The sequence below is a fragment of the Erpetoichthys calabaricus genome, chromosome 2, assembly GCF_900747795.2.
Source record: "Erpetoichthys calabaricus chromosome 2, fErpCal1.3, whole genome shotgun sequence".
In the NCBI taxonomy this organism is placed as follows: Eukaryota; Metazoa; Chordata; class Cladistia; order Polypteriformes; family Polypteridae; genus Erpetoichthys; species Erpetoichthys calabaricus.
In genome coordinates, this window is record NC_041395.2 from 40,101,280 (window position 1) to 40,125,578 (window position 24,299).

General features: G+C 36.7%; 1 protein-coding gene across 4 annotated transcripts in view; it reads left to right on the plus strand.

The window, feature by feature from the left end:
* The window catches only part of acin1b (apoptotic chromatin condensation inducer 1b), a 213,644-nt gene that overhangs the window by 18,883 nt on the left and 170,462 nt on the right, over positions 1-24,299 (plus strand). For 2 of the 4 annotated variants that reach the window (XM_051922286.1, XM_028793641.2), the window contains exon 2: positions 18,475-18,540. In XM_051922286.1, coding sequence (XP_051778246.1) covers positions 18,475-18,540 — 66 coding nt within the window. Of the gene's footprint in view, positions 1-18,474; positions 18,541-24,299 lie in introns of those variants that run through there. The other 2 variants (XM_051922287.1, XM_051922288.1) reach the window with 2 other exon arrangements.

A 24,299-nucleotide genomic window follows, 5' to 3' on the forward strand; every position in this document is an offset into this window, starting at 1 on the left:
TCCTCCTCTCCCAGACACTTTGCCACCCTTCCTCCCAGCTCAGCTCGACATCTGGGATTACTCATAGTCCTTTTATAGTCCTTGACCTGGAAGTGTTTCGCCCTCTCTGTCCACGTGACTAGGAACACTTCCAGGTCATATTAAAATTCTACTTCTTCACCCCGGAAGCACGTCGTTCCTTCCGGTCATGTGTTTATGATGCACTTCTGGGTTATAGGGCACGTAGCACCCTGTGAGCCTCCCTGCAGCGACTCCTGGCGGCCCCGACGTTATCCAGCAGGGCTGTGTATTAAAACTCCATAGTCCATGATGCCCTGCTGGAACTCGGGGCATCCCTATGTTGCAGGTAGGGCTCCATCCGGCGGCTTGGAGGTGTTGGCCGGAATATATGGCCGGCGATCCCTCACACTGGAGACTGGCTAGGCCACTCCAGGACCTTGAAATGCTTCTTACGAAGCCACTCCTTCGTTACCCGGGCGGTGTGTTTGGGATCATTGTCATGCTGAAAGACCCAGCCACGTTTCATCTTCAATGCCCTTGCTGATGGAAGGAGGTGTTCACTCAAAATCTGACGATACATGGCCCCATTCATTCTTTCCTTTACACGGATCAGTCGTCCTGGTCCCTTTGCAGAAAAACAGCCCCAAAGCATGATGTTTCCACCCCCATGCTTTACAGTAGTATGGTGTTCTTTGGATGCAACTCAGCATTCTTTCTCCTCCAAACACATCGAGTAGAGGTTTTACCAAAAAGTTCTATTTTGGTTTCATCTGACCATATGACATTCTCCCAATCCTTTTCTGGATCATCCAAATGCTCTCTAGCAAACTTTAGATGGGCCTGCACATGTACTGGCTTAAGCAGGGGGACATGTCTGGCACTGCAGGATTTGAGTCCCTGGCGGCGTAGTGTGTTACTGATGGTAGCCTTTGTTACTTTGGTCCCAGCTCTCTGCAGGTCATTCACTTGGTCCCCCCGTGTGGTTCTGGGATTTTTGCTCACCGTTCTTGTGATCATTTTGACCCCACGGGGTGAGATCTTATGTGGAGCCCCAGATCGAGGGAGATTATCAGTGGTCTTGTATGTCTTCCATTTTCTAATAATTGCTCCCACAGTTGATTTCTTCACACCAAGCTGCTTACCTATTTCAGATTCAGTCATCCCAGCTTGGTGCAGGTCTACAATTTTGTTTCTGGTGTCCTTTGACAGCTCTTTGGTCTTGGCCATAGTGGAGTTTGCAGTGTGACTGGTTGAGGTTGTGGACAGGTGTCTTTTATATTGATAATGAGTTCGAACAGGTGCCATTAATACAGGTACCGACTGGAGAACAGAGGAGCCTGTTACAGAAGAAGTTACAGGTCTGTGAGAGCCAGAAATCTTGCTTGTTTGTAGGTGACCAAATACTTAATTTTCCACCATAATTTGCAAATAAATTCTTTAAAATCAGACAATGTGATTTTCTGGATTTTTTTTCTCATTTTGTCTCTCATAGTTGAGGTATACCTATGATGAAAATTACAGGCCTCTCTCATCTTTTTAAGTGGGAGAACTTGCACAATTGGTAGCTGACTAAATACTTTTTTGCCCCACTGTATGTTTCATGTCCTATTGTAACACCCAAGGGGGAAATGGGTGTATCCCCTAAACTAATATATATATATATATATATATATATATATAGATAGGGGAAACCCCTACTCACTATTTCTGCGACTTCCAATATACGTAGGAAGCCCAAATTTCCCATGCTCATCCTTTACACTGTACTTACAAACGTTAAGCATGTTTCATTTTGCCCCGTAACGAACTTTCGAAAATAACGTCGTCTTTTTGGCGGTTCTCACCATTATGCTGTAAGGAACTTTTGGAACTGACCTCTCCTTTTGGCGGTTTCATTCCTTATTTCCGTTAACAGATGATTTATTTCACGGCAGAAACGCACAAGGGCTGCCCCCGGTCCCCCTTCCTTTTTCCGCACGCCTGCTGTCTGCACACCTACTATGTGGTTGGATCCCTGCCTATATACATTAACGACATCCCGCGCTCATATGCCTCCTCACTCACTTCCTTACTTTCCTCAGCTGTTTGTTGTGCTCACTGCTCCCTTCTTCTTTACTCCACTGCTTCAAGCCTGTTATTGTTCGCCTTCCTTCACATCTTCCTGCTGGTGACTCCTGTCTTTTCATTTACTCCACCGCTTCAAACCTGTTATTGTTGGCCTTGCTTCATGTCTTCCTGCTGGTGACTCCTGCCTTTTCGTTACAATCATCAAATTCACTCTCAATACTAAAATAAACCTACGGCAATTACATTGAAAATCATGTTACATTATTTTTAAAATATTTCCTTTTCTTTTTCATAACTTCTTTAACACACTGCTTCTCCACTGCGAAGCGCAGGTATTTTGCTAGTCTTGAATAAATGGCATATTACATTTTAACTTTAGAATCCCTGAAGCCTGCGAAAATATTTGTAATGCCGGGCCACCTTAATTTTAATTGCGCACCAATAGTGCTGGTCGTGTACAGGCAGCCTGCTATCACATCCCCCACCGAAGCAGGTGAAGTCAGACACAAAATACTCACAGCTGAAGTCTGTTCATCTGGGAGTGAGGTGTGTAGAATTGTATAGGAAAATAATATATTGTTTTTTGAAATACATACGCTAAATGCAGGGTGGACCTGGGATCGAACCGGCAACATCTTGATTACGAAATGGCAGTTCATATCACCTGCTCCAGCGAAGCAGAAATAGATGAGCCAGCCTGATTTCCACTGTGAAAGACACAAACTCACACATGCACGCAAACGTCTTTACTTCGTATTGATTGATATTTGGGCTTCAGTTTTCACACATTGACAGCAACATGTACATTGAACAATTTGTTTTTCTTCAGTTTTATTGAATAAAAGCACACTTGTTTTGTTATACCATTTGTGGAAAAAGTGTTTATTTGATATCTGGACTTCAGTCTTCACACATTATCATATTACTACTATTATTACTACTACTGTTATTACTATAACATGAAAACATTTTCTGTTTTAGTTATGTGTTCAACATTTCTTGCCTGGCAAGAAATGGCATCCTGCATTTACACAGATCCGTAGACACGGATCACACATGAAATGTAAATATTTCAAATAATTATAAGTAATTTTCCTATACAATTCCAGACACCTCACTCCCAGAAACACATACTTTAGCTGTTTGAGTATTTTGTGCTTGACTTCAGCTGCCTCGGTGGAGGATGGGATAGCAGGTTGCCTTTCCATGGCCGTTTGACACATCTGTAAAAGAAAGGCGCCATCGTTGCCTGATTAACACAGTAATGAGGAGGTGCAAGTAAAATTAAGGTGGCCCAGCATTACAAATATTTTTGCAGACTTAAGGGATTCTAGTTTTCTTAATATGAGTTTAACTCAAAACTTTAACTTTCTAAGATTGGCTCTTACACTTTTTATTGAACAATGTTTGCAAACAACTTAAACTAAAATTTTGACAACATATTTTCAACCATCCAAAGAGGCATTTAGACTTAGTAAAATATCCAGAAGTACTTGTCAAAAGTTGTATTGCACTGAACATGTCTTAGAAAAGGAATAAATAGTAAATATTTTTTGTAAACCATCTACACTTTGTTAATGTTAACAATCTCTGTCCACTGACATGTTAAAGTGACTTTTTAAACAACTTTACCATCATTAAACTGCATAATATTTAAACTAATAAATAATAACAATAAAATAATAGTGCAACTTCCAGTAATAATACTGGTATTAATAAAGTATCTATCTATCTATCTATCTATCTATCTATCTATCTATCTATCTATCTATCTATCTATCTATCTATCTATCTATCTATCTATCTATCTATCTATCTATCTATCTATCTATCACTTCCAAGACTTCAAGCCCAGGTGCATTACACAGTATTCACCAAATAAAAATAAAACAAGTGCAACTTGGTGATGACATCTTTACCAACTGAACCATCATTAAGGCAAACTGCATTAATATGGACCTTGCTTCAAGCTATATACATAAATAATAAAAGTGCAACTTGCATTTATAATGCTGTTTGTGGTATAGCCCTATGGAATCGTATTAGGGTCATGATGAAGAAAAAAAAAATACGGACACAGTGAAGAAAAAAAACAACTATATGTCGAAATTAAAGTCGACATTTCCACTTTATTCTCGTAGTTTATTTTGTAATTAAAGTAGAATGTCGTAAACTAAACTTCATCCTAAAATCAATATTTAATTCACTAGATTTTCTCAAACCCCGTCATAAGTTATGTAGCACATTAAATGCTTTGTGTTAAGTGTTCCCCAACCCAGTTGTTAATCGCTACGCTGTCCTTAAACTGACTTCCTCTTGCATTAAGAGGCAGTGATTGCCGCACAGAATACATTCACTTCATGATATTCCTGCTCTCTGAAAATGTAGAATGCTAAGATAATTTTTCATGATGAAATGCATTAAAATAGGTAATAAACATGCATGGTAGTGTGGAGGTAGTGCTGCTCCCTCGCAGTAAGGGGTCCCCAGGTGTGTGTTCAGTGTAGAGAACTTTATGGCAGGTGTGACAAGGTTCCAAAAAACTGGATGTATGAATGGGTATCGCACAGGTTTAACTTAAATATTGCGTAAATGTTGGGTTCGTGATCTTGTGGTCGAAGACACGAACACAGAATTCAATGGATGTTCTTCTGAGCGGGCTTTCTTTATTGCATGTGTGCCGTCTCTTTCTGACGTATTAAACCCCCAGTTCCTATCCTTGCTTTTTCGTTCTCCACATAACCAATCGCCACATGATAAACATCCTCGTGAAATTAAAACTAGTTATAAACTTAGACCACGGAGTGTTCAGAACTTTAAAAAAAAAATCTTCGTTATACATGTTTAATTATGCCGTGCATTCAGGGTTGCGCCCATCCCAGCAAGCATTGTGTACAAGGCAGGAGGAAATCCTGAAAGTGGCACTAGCACATCGCAGGGTGAATACGAGCAATAGATTCACTAGCAGGGTTAGTATAGCATAACAAAACCAGCCATCCTACATGACTTTGAAAAGAAACTGAAGCATGATTCAAAGCAGAGAACACCCGGTACCTCATTGCTGCAAGGCAGCATTGCAACCTCCACGCCACTGTGCCCCCACACGATTAATACATGCTTTAATGCATTTCATCATGAAAATTATATCAAGTATTTATCTTGGCATTCTAAATGTTCAGGGAGCAGGAATATCATGAAATTAATGTATTCTGTGTGCAGCCTGCGCCTCCTCTTAGTGCAAGAGGAAGTCAGTTTAAGAAGCACGTAGCGATTAATATGGCTCCGGGAACACAACACAAAGCATTTAATGTGCTACATAACTTATGACGGGGTTTGAGAAAATCTAGTAAATTAAATATTCATTTTAAGGTGAAGTTTAGTTTACGATGTTCTACTTTAATAACAAATTACTAGAATAAAGTCAACATGTCGACTTTAATCTCGACAAACAGCGAGAATAAAGTAGAAATGTTGACTTTATTCTCGTCATAAGCGTCAAGATTAAAGTGGAAATGTCGAGAATAAAGTCAACATGTCGTCACACTATTACACAGTACCCAGGTACATTACACAGTATTGAAAAAAAATATAACTTGGCTTGCAGTATTATCCAGTAGTATAGAAACAGTATTCACATATCTGAACATAATAGTCCACATCCGACCTTTTAAATCCAAAGTATTTCCAGAAAACAGACGTGTCTCCTTTTTCCAGCAAAAGTTCTTCTGTGTCATCATGTTCAACTTTATCGTCTGCTACAGCTTCAGTTTCAGAATGTTCTCTGTCCATTTTCACCACGCAATACCTCTACTAATGCATGTACTCCGGTGTATGCTTGTGTAGCAGTGAAAAAGAGCCCCCGCGCAACACCTCTGTGGCATGTGTTTAGCGGTGTAGCAGTGAAAAAGGTCTCCGTTAAACAGTTTCCCGCTGCGCCACGTTCCGAATGTTGTTTAGGCAATTTAAACCGGTGTTGCGGTATAAGAAAAATCCATATCATAACAAAAATAAAAACGGTTTTTGGTATGAACCAGTATACTGCCCAGAACTAGTGTGAAGCTTATAGAGACTTCCAAAAAGACTTAAAGGTGAAATTGATCCCAAAGGAGCTTTTAGAAAGTACTAAATTAAGGGATTAAATACTGACATGCACGAGAGATTTCAGGTTTTCTTTTCTAGAATGTTAATAAAACTAAAATCATATTTTGACTTTGTCATTACGAGTTATTGAGTGTTCATGGGCAAAAGTGGCAAATTTAATCTACAACACAATAAAGTGCCCATAAAGTGAAGGGGTCCGAATACATTCTGAATCCACTGTATATTATTTGAAACCATGCAGAAAAGTGTGAGAATTGGAACTGTATTAATATTAGATAAAATAAAAGTACTCCACAAAGAGAACTCTTTTGACATCTGGGCTCCATCAGTCAATGGCTGGGAAAATTATGATATGTAAGGAACGTAACAGTGATGCAAGGTTGCCACCAGGACAGGTTTAACTGGGGGGTGGCAGGGAATAGAGCCTCCCTTGTGCCTTTTGGCAACTTCTAAATGAGATGTCATTTGCATTGTTTTGGATTTGGACACTAGCTTTCTCATTGCCAATGTTCCATAAAGATACAATTGGTGAAGCACCTGGGAAACTTGTAACTCCTTCCTTGCTAGTCGTGTTCTTAAAAGATCACTCAGTGAATTTCCCCTTGGGATTAATAAAGTATCTATCTATCTATCTAGTTTTTGTGGGCGGCTAGCTCTAGGAAGGACAGCTGTCCCAGAGTTGTTTCCTTTCTTAATGATTCGCCTAACTGGACTCCAATTAATATTCAGTGACTTGTATATTTTCTTGTATCCATGCCCTGACTTGTTCTTTTCAGTCACTTTTTCACAGAGTCGTTTGGAGTGTTCTTTTTATCTTCATTGTGCAGGTTAGGCTTGACTGACTATGTTGATTTACCACAAATTTGACCTTCTAAATAAGGTGCTTTTTTATGATACAATCAACTGAAACCCTATACAACTTTTAAAACTAATTGGTTGTACTGGTGATGTTTTAGGTGCATTATATTAATCAAATCAAATATTTTTTGTTTATAATTAATTTATACCACTTTGCAGAGATGTTTTCATTTTGACAAAGTATCTTTTTCTTTTGAATGCTTATTCAGTGTTGTATAATAATATGTGAAAACTTCCAAGGGAGCAAATACTTTTTATAGGTGCTGTATTTTGCTGTGTTGCATTTTGAGTCTCTTTGAGCAAAACTTAATAGCAGGTTCTGTGATACCGGTTGCTACAGTGAGAAACTTGCACTAATACAGAAATAGTAGCTGTGTTAAGGCTGATTTATTTATACTTCTGTGTAGTCTGCCTTGCTCCTCTTTAAAAGTGTGACTAGGCGTTCCGTTGACGCACACCCTATGTAGAACCCTGCAACTCTGATTTGCCAATTTGAGAGCTGTATTATTTCCTCAAACACATTTCCATTTTTCTTCAGATAATTCTGAAATAAATATTGAGCAGATTGAAGAAATACTTGTCAAAGAAGTTAGAAAATATACACATTTATATGATATCTCATTACAAAACTGCAAAAACAATCGAAAATATTTGTTAACATTGGTTTGGATGTCAGCGAGTGTATGAAAAAGTTGAAAAATCTGAGAAACAAATACGTTCGCCTACGTAAAAAAATATGTAGCAAGTATTGGTGTGGTAATGTTCAGACAAATGCTTGCAGCACAGTGTATAAGTATAGTATAAGCTATTTTTGATGGCATTAGCCTACAGCGTAGGCTTGACGCAGATGTATGAATCGGCCTTTACTCAGCTTTGCCTGGGAAATTTTCTAAGTTGATGGACCTCAGTTATTGTGCTGTTAGTTAAAGAGATGTATCAGAAGTAATATATAACTACAGTAAATACTTTTCTGTATACAGTATTTGTGCATATATTTTTTTAACGAGGGACTAATATTAAAGTTGAACCGCTTACTATTGAATATGCTACATACGGCCCTTGGTGGTGTTGGTGTGAAAGAGACTGCAGCAGAATTCCATATTAAAGCGCTATTAGGTAATGCTGTAAAGGTGATTTAAAGTTGATTCATTCAAATACTGCTAAAAATCTTGACTCTCCATTAGCATCAAAGCCTAAATATAATACTGCCTCAGTATGCAGTATAAATAAATGTCTACCAAAAAAAGGTTACTAACTACTTTTACTTCCTCAAAAGTATCATCCTGTTCACTTTTTATCACATTCTGAAACTCGTGCTTCCATTAGCTATTGAAAAATTCGGGCTTTATTCTGTTTAATCGTGGCTTTGTGGCATTAGTTAATTCGCAGTGTTTTTTTTTCTTTTTTTATTTCCTGTCTTTTTAAACTTCAAAAAAAAGTTTTAACACTGATCCTTGACTGATATGGCAAGCTTAATGATGATATGTGGGTGGAAAACAGTGTTGGCTTTTTGAAAAATGCAAAACTATGCACCGATTTTAAAAAAAAAAAAAAAAAAATCTGATTATTTGTCACATGTGACACACCCCTGTCTGTGGGTCATAAGTGAACTTAAAAAAAGTAGAATTGGATCCCAGTGGTTGAGAGACATGGCTCTAATTAAACATAATCCAGGGAGACAATGAAATTGCTACCCTACTGTGACTGAGGGGGAATAAAAAAGCTCACCAGTTGCCCCTTTTGATGACATGGCATTTTTATCAATGCTGTTATTGAAACTTTGTGAGCACTAATGAAATTGTTTGGAGCAGTGTACTGGCTGAAGGGAATTGTATTCCCCCCCTTCGACATTTGCACAAGGTTGCAGGTACAAATACCTTTCTTACTAGATCAGTTGCGCAAAATTGAGTGCGCTCACAGCCAAGCACTTTTTAATAGTAAGACATCCATCCATCCATCCATTTTCCAACCCGCTGAATCCGAATACAGGGTCACGGGGGTCTGCCGGAGCCAATCCCAGCCAACACTGGGCACAAGGCAGGAAACAAACCTGGGCAGGGTGCCAACCCACCGCAAATAGTAAGACATCTTCTTCTATATGTATGTGTATATATAAAGATTTGTAAAGCTTTAGATTAGTTTCAAATTTTAAAATATTAGTGGTCTTTAATCCTGAAATACATTAATCCCTCCTCGATCGCGGGGGTTGCGTTCCAGAACCCCCCGCGAAAGGTGAAAATCCGCGAAGTAGAAACCATATGTTTATATGGTTATTTTTATATTGTTATGCTTGGGTCACAGATTTGAGCAGAAACACAGGAGGTTGTAGAGAGACAGGAACGTTATTCAAACACTGCAAACAAACATTTGTCTCTTTTTCAAAAGTTTAAACTGTGCTCCATGACAAGACAGAGATGACAGTTCCGTCTCACAATTAAAAGAATGCAAACACATCTTCCTGTTCAAAGGAGTGCGCGTCAGGAGCAGATAATGTCAGAGAGAGAGAAAAAAGCAAACAATCAAAAATCAATAGGGCTGTTTGGCTTTTAAGTATGCGAAGCACCTCTGGACAAAACAGCTGCAAGGAAGAGAGCAATGTGAAGGTAGTGTTTCAGCATTTTTTAGAGGAGCGTTCCATATCCTCTAGGCCAGTGTGCAAACAGCCCCTCTGCTCACACCCCCTCCGTCAGGAGCAGAGAATGTCAGAGAGAGTGAGAGAGACAGAGAAAAACAAACAATCAAAAATCAAGAGCTTTTAAGTATGCGAAGCACCGTGCAGGAAGCATGTTGCTTGACAAAGCAGCTGCACGGAAGGGAGCAATGTGAAGATAATCTTTCAGCATTTTTAGACGAGCGTCCGTATTGTCTAGGGGTGCGAACAGCCCCCCTGCTCACACCCCCTCTGTCAGGAGCAGAGAATGTCAGAGTGAGAGAGAGAAAAGCAAACAATCAAAAATCAATATGTGCTGTTTGATCTTTTAAGTATGCGACGCACCATGTGGGAAGCATATCGCTTGACAAAGCAGCCACATGTAAGCCCAGCAAGGAAGGGAGCAATGTGAAGGTAATCTTTCAGCGTTTTTTGAGGAGCGGCCGTATCCTCTAGGGGTGCGAACAGCCCCCGTGCTCACAATATATTTGAGGAGTTTTATTTAATACGTAACACGCGCTCTGGTTGGGTAGCTTCTCAGCCATCTGACAATAGTGTCCCTTGTATGAAATCAACTGGGCAAACCAACTGAGGAAGCATGTACCAGAAATTAAAAGACCCATTGTCCACAGAAATCCGCAAAACAGCAAAAAATCCGTGATATATATTTAAATATGCTTACATATAAAATCCGCAATAGAGTGAAGCCGCGAAAGTCGAAGCGCGATATAGCGAGGGATTACTGTATTCACAATGCTGGACTAACTCCGTATATATGCTTGTTTTAACAGAGTGTCACCAATTAACAGTGTTGTGCTTTCCATGAGGATTTCTTCTTAAATGTTTATGAATGTAATAAATGTACTGTATATGTGTTGGGGAAGATTATACAAAGGTATTCTCTGTGTATTCTAAGGCCTAAACAATACAGGTACTTTGATTGCCTTTACCTGGTTTAAACTCATAGGTTCAATTTAATAATCATAAATAAATGCTATACTAGACCAGATAGAATTTATATTTTGTATTATTTACTGTGGCGGCACGGTGGCGCAGTGGGTAGCGCTGCTGCCTCGCAGTTGGGCGACCTGGGGACCTGGGTTCGCTTACCGGGTCCTCCCTGCGTGGAGTTTGCATGTTCTCCCCGTGTCTGCGTGGGTTTCCTCCAGGCGCTCCGGTTTCCTCCCACAGTCCAAAGACATGCAGGTTAGGTGGATTGGTGATTCTAAATTGGCCCTAGTGTGTGCTTGGTGTGTGGGTGTGTTTGTGTGTGTGTCCTGCGGTGGGTTGGCACCCTGCCCGGGATTGGTTCCTGCCTTATGCCCTGTGTTGGCTGGGATTGGCTCCAGCAGACCCCCGTGACCCTGTGTTCGGATTCAGCGGGTTGGAAAATGGATGGATTATTTACTGTCTTACAACTTAAGCCCTGTTATTACTGTATAAGGTGCAGTAGGGAAACATTTGTTGTTTGGTGAAAATAAAATTCTTGCTTGTACAATATGTTCTAAATCTAAATTAATTGAACCTATTGAAACAGTTAAATTATAGCAAAGAAAAGAATGAATGATAAAAATTTGAATATACTCTTTAGATACGAACACCAACATTAAAGGTATAGAGAGAGCGGTTGGGAGCATGCACTGATACAGTGCGTTGCCTTACCCACCACATGATGAACCACCTTATGATTCCAAATTTGGACCTGAGTGCAGTGGTGCAATGGGTGACACCTCAGCATCACAGTAATATGGATAGAATGGAACAGTGTGAGGTTTTTTTTCTTTTTTTTTTTCTTTACAGTTGCTGGAGTGCCAATCCTGCCACAAACCCCCGAATTTGTGGCTGGAGTGCCAAGTAATGGAATCCTCCAAAAATTCCATTTCAAGATTTTGATGAATGTCAATGTTTTAGACCTCCAAGTCCAAAAATACCACCTTTGGAATTATGTCTGTGTATCTGTGTGTGTGTGTGTGTGTAAACACGCTAACTTGAGTACGCTTTCACTTGGGTTAACCAAATTTTGCATACAAGTATTAGGTACAAAACATAGATTTCTATCAACTTTTGTGCTATTTCCCGTTAACCAGAAGTGGTACTTTACCTTTTATACAGCTGCAGAGTCTGATTTATTCAACTTCACTTTTATAATAATTGTTCAATCCATCCATCCATCCATTATCCACCGCTTATCTGAGGTCGGGTCGCGGGGGCAGCAGCCTAAACAGGGAAGCCCAGACCTCCCTCTCCCCGGCCACCTCCTCCAGCTCCTCTGGGAGGACCCCGAGGCATTCCCAGGCCAGCTGGAAGATATAATTCTCTCCAGCGTGTCCTGGGTCTTCCCCGTGGCCTTCTCCCAGTGGGACATGCCCGGAACACCCCCCCAGGGAGGTGTCCAGGGTGCATCCTGACCAGATGCCCGAACCACCTCAACTGACTCCTCTCAATGCGGAGGAGCAGCGACTCTACTCCGAGTCTTTCCCGGATAAGTGAACTCCTCACCCTATCTCTAAGGGAAAGTCCAGCCATAATTGTTCAATATATTATTAATTTGATTTGTTGTTGATGGTTCTTTAATGTACATAATATAAAAAATATAATCATTGTCTTGCGGTTTACTCCTCAAATATTAATCTCCATATCTGAGTATAAAGTCTAGGGGAGACCACTCCCGATTTTTAGCATCTGTAAAACAAGTCAAACGTGTTCCCTTAAATGTAACACTCAACTTTATTATTTTAATGATTCTTTTTCTTTCTTAACACTTGGTAATTAGCAGCACTGTGCTGTTTTATGATTATAATTTAAGAACCCTGAAATTAGATTAAGCAAGCTTAGTAAATGAATGGATAGCTGGATTTTGGAGCTGGCACACATTGCCCTACAAAACTACTCCAGCAAGTTGATCATTGTTGAAGTAAACTAAATACATATAATGTGCATGAGGCACAGAGGCAGTCCTGAAAGACTTGTACTTGCTCAGGGCTGTATTTTCTGGATATAATGTGCATACATTGTTAAAATATTGTGTCCAAATTAACAGCAGTTTTAAAATTAATACCAAATTAATTTTTTTAATTTGCTGCCAAAGATGGCTAGTGTAGAAATACTGATTACCTTTGCCTCTAAATTTTTATCAGTCTGATATCAGACTTATCAGACTGCAGACTTTTGAGGCAGTTGTTCATATACCTAAAGCAAAACTGTTGTGTCTGAAGCTGCATTGTAGCCTTTGTGCCACCCTTTGTTATGCTTTTTAACATAAAAATCATATTCACACCGTTCAAACTTCTGGTTCTTTATTGCTGTTATTAAAAAACAATTAAAAGGCTAAGAATTTAATTTGCGTAAGTCATGTAAGGGTGAAGACTAGTGTCTGCGTTTTACATGAAATCTCTTCACTCCTTTACGCTACACTTTTTTAAAAAAAAATGTATTTAATTTTGTGTAGACTAAAAAATTCTACCAGTTACATTATGGAGTCCAAGATGAGTTTTTTAAGCTGCATTGTGTTTTGCCTTTGTGAAACCATTGTTTAACGGATTCCAAGGCTTAGTAAATTATACCCAGACATTCCAAAAACTTTTTCATCTTCAAATGAGAAAAAATGTCTGAAGCTTCTAAACAGTTCAGAGTGGTCAGAATTTGAAAACATGAGTGCTTCAATCATAACTTTTTGAAGTTTTAATAATTCATTGTTGACTAAAAAGTTATGGGAGAAAGATGACACGTTCAGTTTTGAAATGAACTTTATTATTTTCTACTGTAATTTTTGGCAGATTATGCATGGTAAAACAAGAAATAATACCAAAGGGGAGACGCAATGCATACATTTTTTAGAGGTTTACCATGCTGAAGCTAGCTACAGAAATGCATGGAAGGCCACAGTGATTTTAAACAAATAAGGACTGCTGTATGTAGTCTAGAAATAACTATAGCACATTGAAGAGAATTTGTGAATTTTAGGAAGATGGTCTCAATGTTAAAATTAAAATTAACCCATCTCTTCACACCGAAACCATGGAAGAACTTTGAGGCTATTTCAGTACACAGTTCTGTAATTACTCTGTAGGAGAATGTATGTACTTTATCTTTTACTTGTTTTGAAGTATTTACTGATTTTGATATTCTAACAAACAGTTACACATTATCAGCACTTTTAATTCCTGTCTCAGTAGTAAAAGCAACACAGCGGTCTGTAATATATTACCTTTATTTCTTTATTTATTATGCAGCAAGCACATAACAGTTATTATATTATTGTGCACATCAGAATATATAATGCTTTTCACTAGTTCAGTTTTAAATGTATAGTTTTCTTCATTATATGTTAATAGACATGTCTTTACAGGGAAGAAGAAGAAACCATTTGTTTTCAAATTAATTATTAACCAAATCATTTGCAGTATAATTTTAACATGAGTTTATGTTGTAGTACAATATGTTGTGTTTTGCTTCTTTCACTATGCCTTTAAACTTGATATTTTCAGTAGTGGCTTTTATTAACTTATTTTAGTCAGATGCTTTAATGTGATTTGTCTCATTAATTGCATGGTTTGGCTATGTTCCCACAATCATCTGTTAAATATGGTGAATGGTAGTGGGCCTAGCAAAAATGTGTGAGTCATAATTATTGGAAATGTAATAAAATATTGGTCACAGATTAAGGAGGTAAAATAACAAACCTTAAGTTTTCAGTTAAGTGTCTATTTTAAATGAAATAGTTAAAAAATGCTGTTTTTGCAGAAAGTTTCTTAATGTACATGTCAAGGAATAATGAAAAATTATTTGACATAAATTGTTAATGAAACAAAATTTATGAGCAATCTATTAATATTCCAGTCATAATTTTCAGCTTCCTTATCACTGTGCTGCAGCTACTGCCTTACCGAGTTTTTTTATATAGAAATTATCCCATTATTGCTCTTGATTTTATTTCAGATCCATTTGTTTTTCAAATTAATTATTAATTTTTCAATTAATGAAATAAACCTATCATTTAACTCTGCCAAACCTAGATGGGTGATGATATTTCCTTGGATATATATGCCTGTGTTTTTATTTATTTTTTTCTTTTACCCCTACCTTCCCATAGTCTAATTTGTCAACAGCTTTAATTGTTTTGCTTGTAACTATATTCCTATAAGCTCAGTAGTGCCTTATGATAGCATGTTCAGTAAAATATTAAGGGTTCTGATGTTGGGAATTACACCAATAATGTGACTTAATTGTGGTATTAAAAGCAATATGTGTCAGTCATGATTATCAAACTGTCCCAACCATTTAAAACACAGCTTAAGCAAAGAATTTGTTTTGCTTCAAGTGCATGTAATGCAGATCAAAATACAGTGGAAGCTCGGGTCACGACCATAATTCGTTCCAAAACTCTGGTCGTAACCCGATTTGGTCGTGACCTGAAGTAATTTCCCCCATAGGATTGTATGTAAATACAATTAATCCGTTCCGGACCGTACGAGCTGTATGTAAATAAATATATTTTTTTGAAGATTTTTAAGTACAAAAATAGTTAATTATACCATAGAATGCACAGTGTAATAGTAAACTAAATGTTTACTTACTTCTTCTGTAATGTTTACTTCTTCTGCTTGGGCTCGCTCGCGCTCTCTGGCTCTCTCTGTCTCTTGCTCGGCTCTCTCTCTCTTGCTTGCTTGCTCGTGCTCTCTCGTGCTCTCTCTCTCTTGCTCGCTCGCTCGTGCTCTCTCTCTCTTGCTCGCTCGCTCGTGCTCTCTCTCTCTTACTCGCTTGCTCGTGCTCTCTCTCTCTTGCTCGCTTGCTCGTGCTCTCTCTTTCTTGCTCACGTTCTCATGCTCGCTGCACAGGGAATGCAATGAGAGAGATTGAACATGTGCAGAAATCATCGGCGCGTACGAACTGGAAGGGAAACTGGCTTGTTCGTCACCCGAGTGTGTGGTCGTGAACAGATGCAAAAGTTTGGCGAACTTTTTGGTCGTAACCCGATTTGTAAGTGTCCGAGATGTTCGTGACCTGAGGTTCCACTGTAGGTGGATTAATGCACACTACTATGTCATAAATGATAACCTGTGTGTACTGTGTGAATTTGTGTACTAAATTTTAAAATCTGATACCTGATGTTCTATGTGGTGTGTGGTGACACCCCTGCTTGCAACTGCTTTTGACAGCTGTTTCAACATTTTCAGATTTAATTTAATTTTTATTTTAGAAAAGTGTTAACTGTCCTCATTTGGATTATCATATTATAAAATAAATGTGTACCTACATCTTGTGTTCAGGATTGGGATAGTGAATAAATGGGTTCAAACCTGTGTCGGTTCTTAGCTCGTTTAAAATCAACAGTTAACTATGGTTAATACAGACGTGTAATGTCCATTTATGTTAACAGAATCACTGTGCACAGGATTGTTTGTAGTATGGAACCTTTTTCACCGCTATGTGCCTTTTGCTACAAACTTACTGTTCCATCCATTCGTTTATAGAACCTGCTTAATCCTTTGTTAGTGTTGAGAAATGGTATCTTTACACACCAGTCCTGTTCATAACAGGGCAGTCTAAGTCATACATTATACACACATTTATTATAATAAGGAGTAGGCATGTCACAATAACAGAACTTTTGCTTTCAATACCAATACTGGTGAAATTTTATGATACTCTATACCTTTCGATACCACAGCAAAAAAAGAAATCCTATTCAGTTTTTTATTTAAGTACCTCCATTTATTGAAGTGAACAATATTGTGCATTTTTCTGTAGTTCAATATAAAATACATACTGTATACACTTACAGTGACAACAGCTTTTAAATACTAGTATATCCTTCAAGTAGTTACCCAACTATCATGTAAGGAAATAAGTATTGTCATTCATTAATATCAAAATAGAGTGCAAGGCTTGAACTTTGTGTGGCTGAGATGGGGATCCCTACAATGTAACAGTAGCTTAGGGTTTATAAAGAATGATGTATATCATGAACGAACTGATTTATCTGAGCATGTGCACATTCTTAAATTTATTTTCTGACATTTTCTGACCAGTTGCTGAAAGCTACTTCTTAAAATCCACACTAAATATAACTCGAAACATAATTAAAGCTGTAATGTTGAATTAGTGAATTTTAAGATAATTCCAGATATTTCCATGTGAACTAAATCTTTAAATTTGTTTTTGTAACAGCATGCATTTACAGTCTGCTTTGTTAGTGAACCAATTGGTTTTACTTGTTGGTTACACTAATAAATAATAGTTTGCCTTCAGAAATCTAATGAATTACATAAATGCAGTGTTTGTTGATTCATATTTAGCAATGAAGCATGCTGTTTTGATTGTCTGGCTAATAGTGTGTTTTGGCGATTACGTGTCTGTGTTAACACAGTAAATGTTGTATTAACAGGGAGATGTCCCTTGTCCTTCAAATCATTGAAACACTAAGTAAATTTTATTTTGTTATTACAAAATGGAGAAACTCGTATCATTACAGGTGTAAACAAGCCGAAGAGCCACTTTGTTTGAATCTGCAAGTGTTATTTGCACTGTGGTAATCCCATAGTTCTATATGCGTAACTGTGGATACGTGCGAGTCACACCCTAGTGTAACTCTGAATTGTGTTCACTAGTAGAAAATGAATGGATGCTTGGAGTGATGGGCTTCTGTAAAAGTGCTCCTTACAACAGAGAAAGTGAAAGTGAAGCATCCATTTATTTACCGGGGCTGTATATGACATTACTTAAAAGTGAGTAATCTTGTTATATTTTCATCTTCTCTTACAAGTGTTTTGACAGTACAAGTTAAACAATTATACTTCATTTTATCAGGTATTTTGCTGTCAAAGCATGTGTCAATCTGCTTCTGAACTAATTTCATAATGAGATAAAAGTGGCAACAATGCAAGCTTGTGTGTGATATTAGACAAAGTGGAAATAGCAACTTAAGAACCAGTATACATTGGTTAAACTCAATACAAGAATTACACTTTGTCAGTTATTTGGAGTGATAGTTTGGTTCTGTGCTTCCGTGGACATTTTTAGCTCCCTGCTATCCTGAATGAGTGCAGGTGGGTCAAGAAATAGATGGATTATACAGATCTTCTTTCAATATATTACTTTTTCATTAGAATCAATTTCCTTTTTGGAGTGTAATATAATACAGGGTCACATTGCGGGCCATGGCCTGTCTTGGCTTTATTTGCATTTATTTTTTTTGGTAAACATAATATATTCCTAGACATGTTTAGTTCAGTTCAGCATCGTAAGGGTCCAGGAACTATCCTGGCTGCACTGGAGACAAGGGAAGGAACAGCACAGAACAAGGTGCAGTTCCATCAAAGTGCCTACACATGGTATACATCTTCATTCCCAATCGGACTTCTTCAGTTTAGAGTCATAATTGGGAAGGTGGGTGGAAAACCACAGACTTGAGAGAGCATAGTAATTGAACATGTATGATGGCTCGGCAGGGGATTTGATCTGAGGATGCAGGATCCGTAAGATACCATCCATTGAGTCACTGCATCATCTTCTTTTGAAAAATGTTTTTTTTTTTTTTTTTTTTTTTTTTACTTAACTATCTTTTTCTTAACTAATTCTAATAGCTAATGTAAGATTGACTTTTGCATCATTAGCAATGTTCTTCACTAGTTATGTTTTGGTGTTTCTGATTTCCCTTTTTTAAATTTGTTGCTCTTGTGTGATCATTAGCCTTTTAATCAGCACTGGTGTTATTTTTCATACAGGTAGTACAGAGCTTTTTATTCTTGAGTAATTTTTGTGATCAAGTCACTGACTATTTATTGTCTGTTTTATAGGCATTGATGTTGGAGAATTTACAGAAACACTCCACTCCTCATTCTGGGCTTCAGCCAAACTCACAGGTAAGAAAAAATAAAATTTCTGGAAGATAATGCACCAAAATCTGAAAATTAAACTACTGGATTTCATATGTTGAGAAACTGATCAAACTATAAATTTAAAAGACTTAACCTCAAGATACAGTATGTCATTAAGGAAAAGGAAAATATTTAGCACATTATTTAAAGACAGACCTTTTTTGGCCAAAGTAGATAGTGAAAGAAGTGGTTAGTTTCATGACATTTTTATAGTCTACCTCATTAAAAAAAGAAAATACTTACCGGTAATCCATTATAAATCACTTTTCATCACTTTATTGTAGTGTTATTGTGTTAATAGAGAAGAGGACCTTGACAGTAGTGTTTTTCATTTTAAATAAATAGTAATGGTTTATCTTTAAAGTTACACAGCACTTTAGTGCACTGCAATATAATTACAAATATTTAAGTATGCTTTTGCAGCTCTAAATTTTGGGATTATTGTGGGAAAGTATTTTAGCCTGTGGAAAGGTCAAAAAATGAACCCTTATCTATTATACTTGTAGTGAAAAGTCAAAATAGTAAATGGTTACAAATATTTTGTTCTGCCTGTTATTTCTTCTTCATACTACATCTAGTGTCGTATTTTTGCAGAAATTTGAACTAGCATTTTTGACTTATTCTAATTGGGAAAAGAAAGAGGTTTGTTTCTTTTCACAATTAGAAACTCCTCCTTTCTTTTGATCTGTGCCTCATACCGTAGTAAACTCATATTCAACATTACCTTTATTGCTACCTGCCACTCCGTACACACAGTATGTTGGAATATAGAAGTTTGCATTGTTCTCCATTGCTTCTGCATTATTTGTAAATTCCTAGCATTAGCACTATTGCACAGGTTTACAATTCAGACTGCTCTGTCCACATTTAAGCCAAACATTTGTATCAATAATGGTTGTCACTATATAATTAGGAGGAAATAGCTTAGTAAGAAACATGTAATTTATAAACATGGTCATAGAATCAAATATTATGTGTAAAATAAATTGCAACTGTAATTACTTGTCCCATTCAGCTACATTGTTCACACATGTTGAGTCTTGGTTTACTAAACCTTGTTTCTGTCTGTTATATAAATTTGATCTAAGGGGCAAGAAACCAAAAAAAATCTTTAAAGTCATTTAAAAAGGGGAAATGACAAACATCTCAGTAAGCCCAATTAACATGAAAACATTAACAAATCTTTTGTCAATATTTACAAACTTGTAATTTTTCAACTTACTTTATTAGTATATAAAAGTTGAAAAATATATTGTAAAAATTCACAGTAATGATCCATTGACATGTACCACATGTAGGAATATATAGGTAAGCAGCCCACAGAATTAGTGTTTCAGAACATATATTTTAAATATGAAACATTCTCAATTATTGTCCAACAGATTTACTACAAACACAGGAAGGAGCTACTTTTTCAAGAAATTACTCATATGGCTAAAGTTAGATAATACAGAGTGTGTTATGTATCCTAGCAGAGTATTATCCTTCTTTCTCTCCAGATACTTGAAGTCTTGACTATTTCCACCCTCAACATATAGTTCTATTTTTTTTTTTATTTTTTTTTTTATTATTAAGTTTGGCAGCTAATACAAGAACCCATATTTAATCTAAAGTTTACATTGACATACAGAACACATAAAAATGCATATACAGCATCAGGCATTTATTAAATATGAGTTCTGGAGTGATTAATATTTCAATATCTAATAATTCTTGTGTGACAAAATAGATCTTTGGGTTTCGAATCACAGAGAAGCATGTTTGTTTGAATTTTAAAAAAAGTATTAGTTGATGAAAAAGGTTCATATTCCAGCAATAAAACTAATAAATGTATGAGAAAGTGAAATCATATCCTGTGTCTAATCATATCTGAATGGTGAGTATTTTAGTGTTAGTTTGTTCACCCAATGAGTGTGCGTTTTTTGTTTTGTGTCAGTTCTACATAGGCAGTTGGCCAGCCTAAGCTTCAAGCAAAGGCTTTCAGAGTTGTAAGACAGTGGAACTAAATTATAACTGAACGGTGCCTAAATATTTAATTTAGTTTGTGTTTTATTATATAAGAATTAATTTCAGCATTCATCTTTTCTATTATGATTTGATTAGTTGAATTAGGTAATGTTTTTGGCAATGTTTTAAGCATGTATTTGTTTTAATGGCATCATTTTATTTGTATGTTCTATTCAGAATTAAAGTACTGAAAATACACAATAATGTACTGTATATAGTGTTGGGCCTAGGCAGTTCTGCAGATTGAGTGAGCACAAAAAACTCCATATTCCCCCCTACCCTCCAAGTGAATTTCATTTCATTTTTATCTGTCAACATCCAATTTATTTTTTTTAAAATTACTTACAAACAAAGAAAACTGACACGGACAAATATGTAGCAACAGTCACTAAGGGTGAGGAATAGTTCTCCACACTTTAGACTTTCATCATTTTCAAAAATTGCTTTTGAATCTGGCAGCACTAAGCTTAATCAGGGTAAGCAGCTTAATCAGCAAATAGCTGTAATTCTTAGCTTCTTAAGTACACGTTCCAGCAGTACTGTCTCAGGGAGTGAAGCTGTTGGGAGGTGGAAATGACACTCTTAGAGATTCCTTAGCAAAGACAGAACTTTTTACCAAATCTAACTGGGGGCACACACAGCTGTGCAATAAGATCTGTACAACTAAGCAGCAGAATAGACATTTATCTTTTTAGCTGAGAAGAGGTAAAATCTGCTGCTTGTATTTTCAAACATAATAAATACACCTTGTGGCCATTCTTTCTTTGGGAGTTTAGCAAACTGGAGTAGGGAGTTAAGTGACACTCTCAGTCATCCCATAGAAAGGCACCACCTTTCTCCTGAGGGATCAGTTGTGAGTTATTGGTGGTGCATTTTCGTGCTATCATTATGCCTTTTCCAACTCTGTGATCTTGTGTGTCATTATCAAAAACTGTAGCATGTTTAAGCATAAGGCCAATGTACTATACATACTCATGGTTAATTTTGGCGTGGATTATGTTTGTCTCATTTATTTTATAAGTTTGAAATGTTCTTCTGTAAAATAAATAATACAGCATTTTGGATTTTTGCTGCCATTTCCATTATTGGACATTTTCAGAACAAGGTCAGACATAAAATTGGGTTACAACCATTGGCAGAAATGGTTGAAATAGCAGATATTGGGCTGCCTTTGTATATTTTATTTGATAATAGGTATTATGTGTTAAGCCAATATCACATTACACAACATTTTGTTGTGGAGTATGTCAGATTTGACGATTGCAGTCGCTGATCTTATCGCTGCACCATGTCATATTACACAAGTGAAAATCATAGTCCATGTCACATTTACCGACTGAGTGCCAATCTTCCAGTAAAGTCGTGTTTGCCCCTTTTTCTGACAGCCAATAGCATGTTGCTTGACAGAGTTGGCAATTTATGAAGGGTTAACAGCTGCAGCGAGTTCAGCAGCAATCTCTGTCCTTTATTTCCTTTTTCCATTCTGTTATGGTATGTAAAATGCGAGACATCAGACAGACCAGCTTCTGTCCTGTTTGTGAGGTTCACAGCCCCAGTGCTGTCTGACAGATTTGGCCCTGTACTGGTGTGTTCAGCTGCAGTCTGTGCCCTTTTTATTAGTTTATTTTTTTCTTTCTGTTTAGTACATAAGACATCAGACAGATGAGCTTCTCTTCTATTTCTAAGGTTTAAAATGTGTGTTTGTTCTTACTCATTGCTACATTCTATGCATTGTACTTGTTGATGAGCATTTATTGGTTATCAGCTCTCCTGTATACATAGCCTACATCTCCGACTAACAAGAAGCCAGTTGTAGACTAGTTTGTCTCAGTCATTAGGTATATCATATTAGGTGATTGTCTTCATGGAAGTGCACCCCTGAGTGCTTTGAACTGGATTACATTATATAAATAAAGACTATGACTAAAAACCACTGGAAAAAATGTGACATGGGCTTTAGTTGTTTTGGACCTGCATAAAATAAATGAGCACTCCTTCCCCTTCAAGATTGCAGAGTATGGCAGTGTATAAAAGCAGTTTTTCTTTCCTTTTCTATCTGGATTTTAAGGGCTGTTTTATTTTTATAAGTAGTATTAAATAACTGGTGCTCAACTACAAATGCCGATTGCTCAAAAATTTTCTGTGCAAGAATTCAATTTTTGACTCTTTATTAAATGTTTACTTAAAAGTGATTGCCACATATGTGATTGTTTTACTTGCCATGGTTTTTAAATTTTGGCCATTCTTTATGGAAGTTTTATAAATAATTTTTTTATACTGTGATCAGAGACATGATCTACATAAATGCTTGTCTCATAAATTCTATTTGGTAGTGAGAACAAATCAGACTGTCAAAATTAATTTTTAATGCTTAAAAGGTTTTTGTCCTTTAAAAAAATAGTTTAAAGTAAAATGTATGGAAGATCACTAGCTGTTTGCTTTAATTGATATCTCTACTACAACATTTATTTCTATAGCATGTTTTCATACAAAGGATGTAGCTCAAAGTGTGTTATAAGATGTCAGAGAAATAGCTATATGCATAGATAAACAAAATTACATAAGAATAATAATGCATAAATAGTATACAAAAATCCACACTTACTATAAGATGGACATATAATTATGAGAAATACAGTAGAGTCCTTAAATACAGATTTTTTTTTTGTCTCTCAATGATAGTCTATTGGTAAGGTCAGTTGACCAGGGTGCACAGAAAGGAAAAAAATCCATTTAAGCTGGAAATAAAAAAAACTAAATCTGCAGGGCTTCCAGGGCAAAAGAGCACCTAGCCCCTGCCTAATATAACTGTCCTTAAGTAGATTTTTCTTTTCTTTTTATTTTTTTAAGGCTTTGTCTTAGAGGATTCAATGCAGTTACGTCTGCACTATTCTATGAAATGAGCTATCAGACCTCAAATGGTTGTTTAGTATACTCGTCCATATAGAAACATGGCATTTAGGTGAATTTTTTGATATTTTACATGTCACTTTTTTTTTTACCAAGTTAACTCAAACAATTGTATTTGTTGAGTGTTGTTTATAACAAAAATGTTTATTGGTTTAATTGAATATTTCCTAAGAAAATAAATATTTACTTAAATATGAGGAGACCATTCAATCTGTCATGTATTAGTGCTTAGTTAATAGTAGTTAACAGCTTAGATGTCCCAGTATCTTGTCCATGTGCATTTTTTTTTTAATTTCAGGGTTTGTACTATACAACATTACTATTGTTTTGGATAGATTCCCACGACCCATTGTAATTTTCACATTAAATTCACATCCACTAATTTTTAATGGTACCCTTGAAAAATTAAACAATTCCACTGAATCAATTTTATTGATGTCTTGAGACTTTTGAAGATGTAGATAAGGTTCTAATGTAGCCTCTCCTAATAAAGATTAATATGATTTAATTCCCTTAGGCTGTCAATGTAGAAAAGACACATTTAATATGCAATTACTGCATTTACACAACTCTAAAATGTAATTTTCAAGAAATGCCTGTCTCTTTATCTATAGCAGCAATGCTTATCTGTTGTGGGTTCATTTTAAATGAATATGTTTGTTAATATTAATTTAAGAGATGTAGAGCAAAATTATATTATGCCCATTAGCTAGATCTAAGATGCATTTTTCTTCAGAGGTCATTTAATTATTCAGTACTGCTGTCTATGAAAGAGGTTGTTTTAAAATACTACAGTATGTGGCACATGCAATAGATTTCTAATTGGT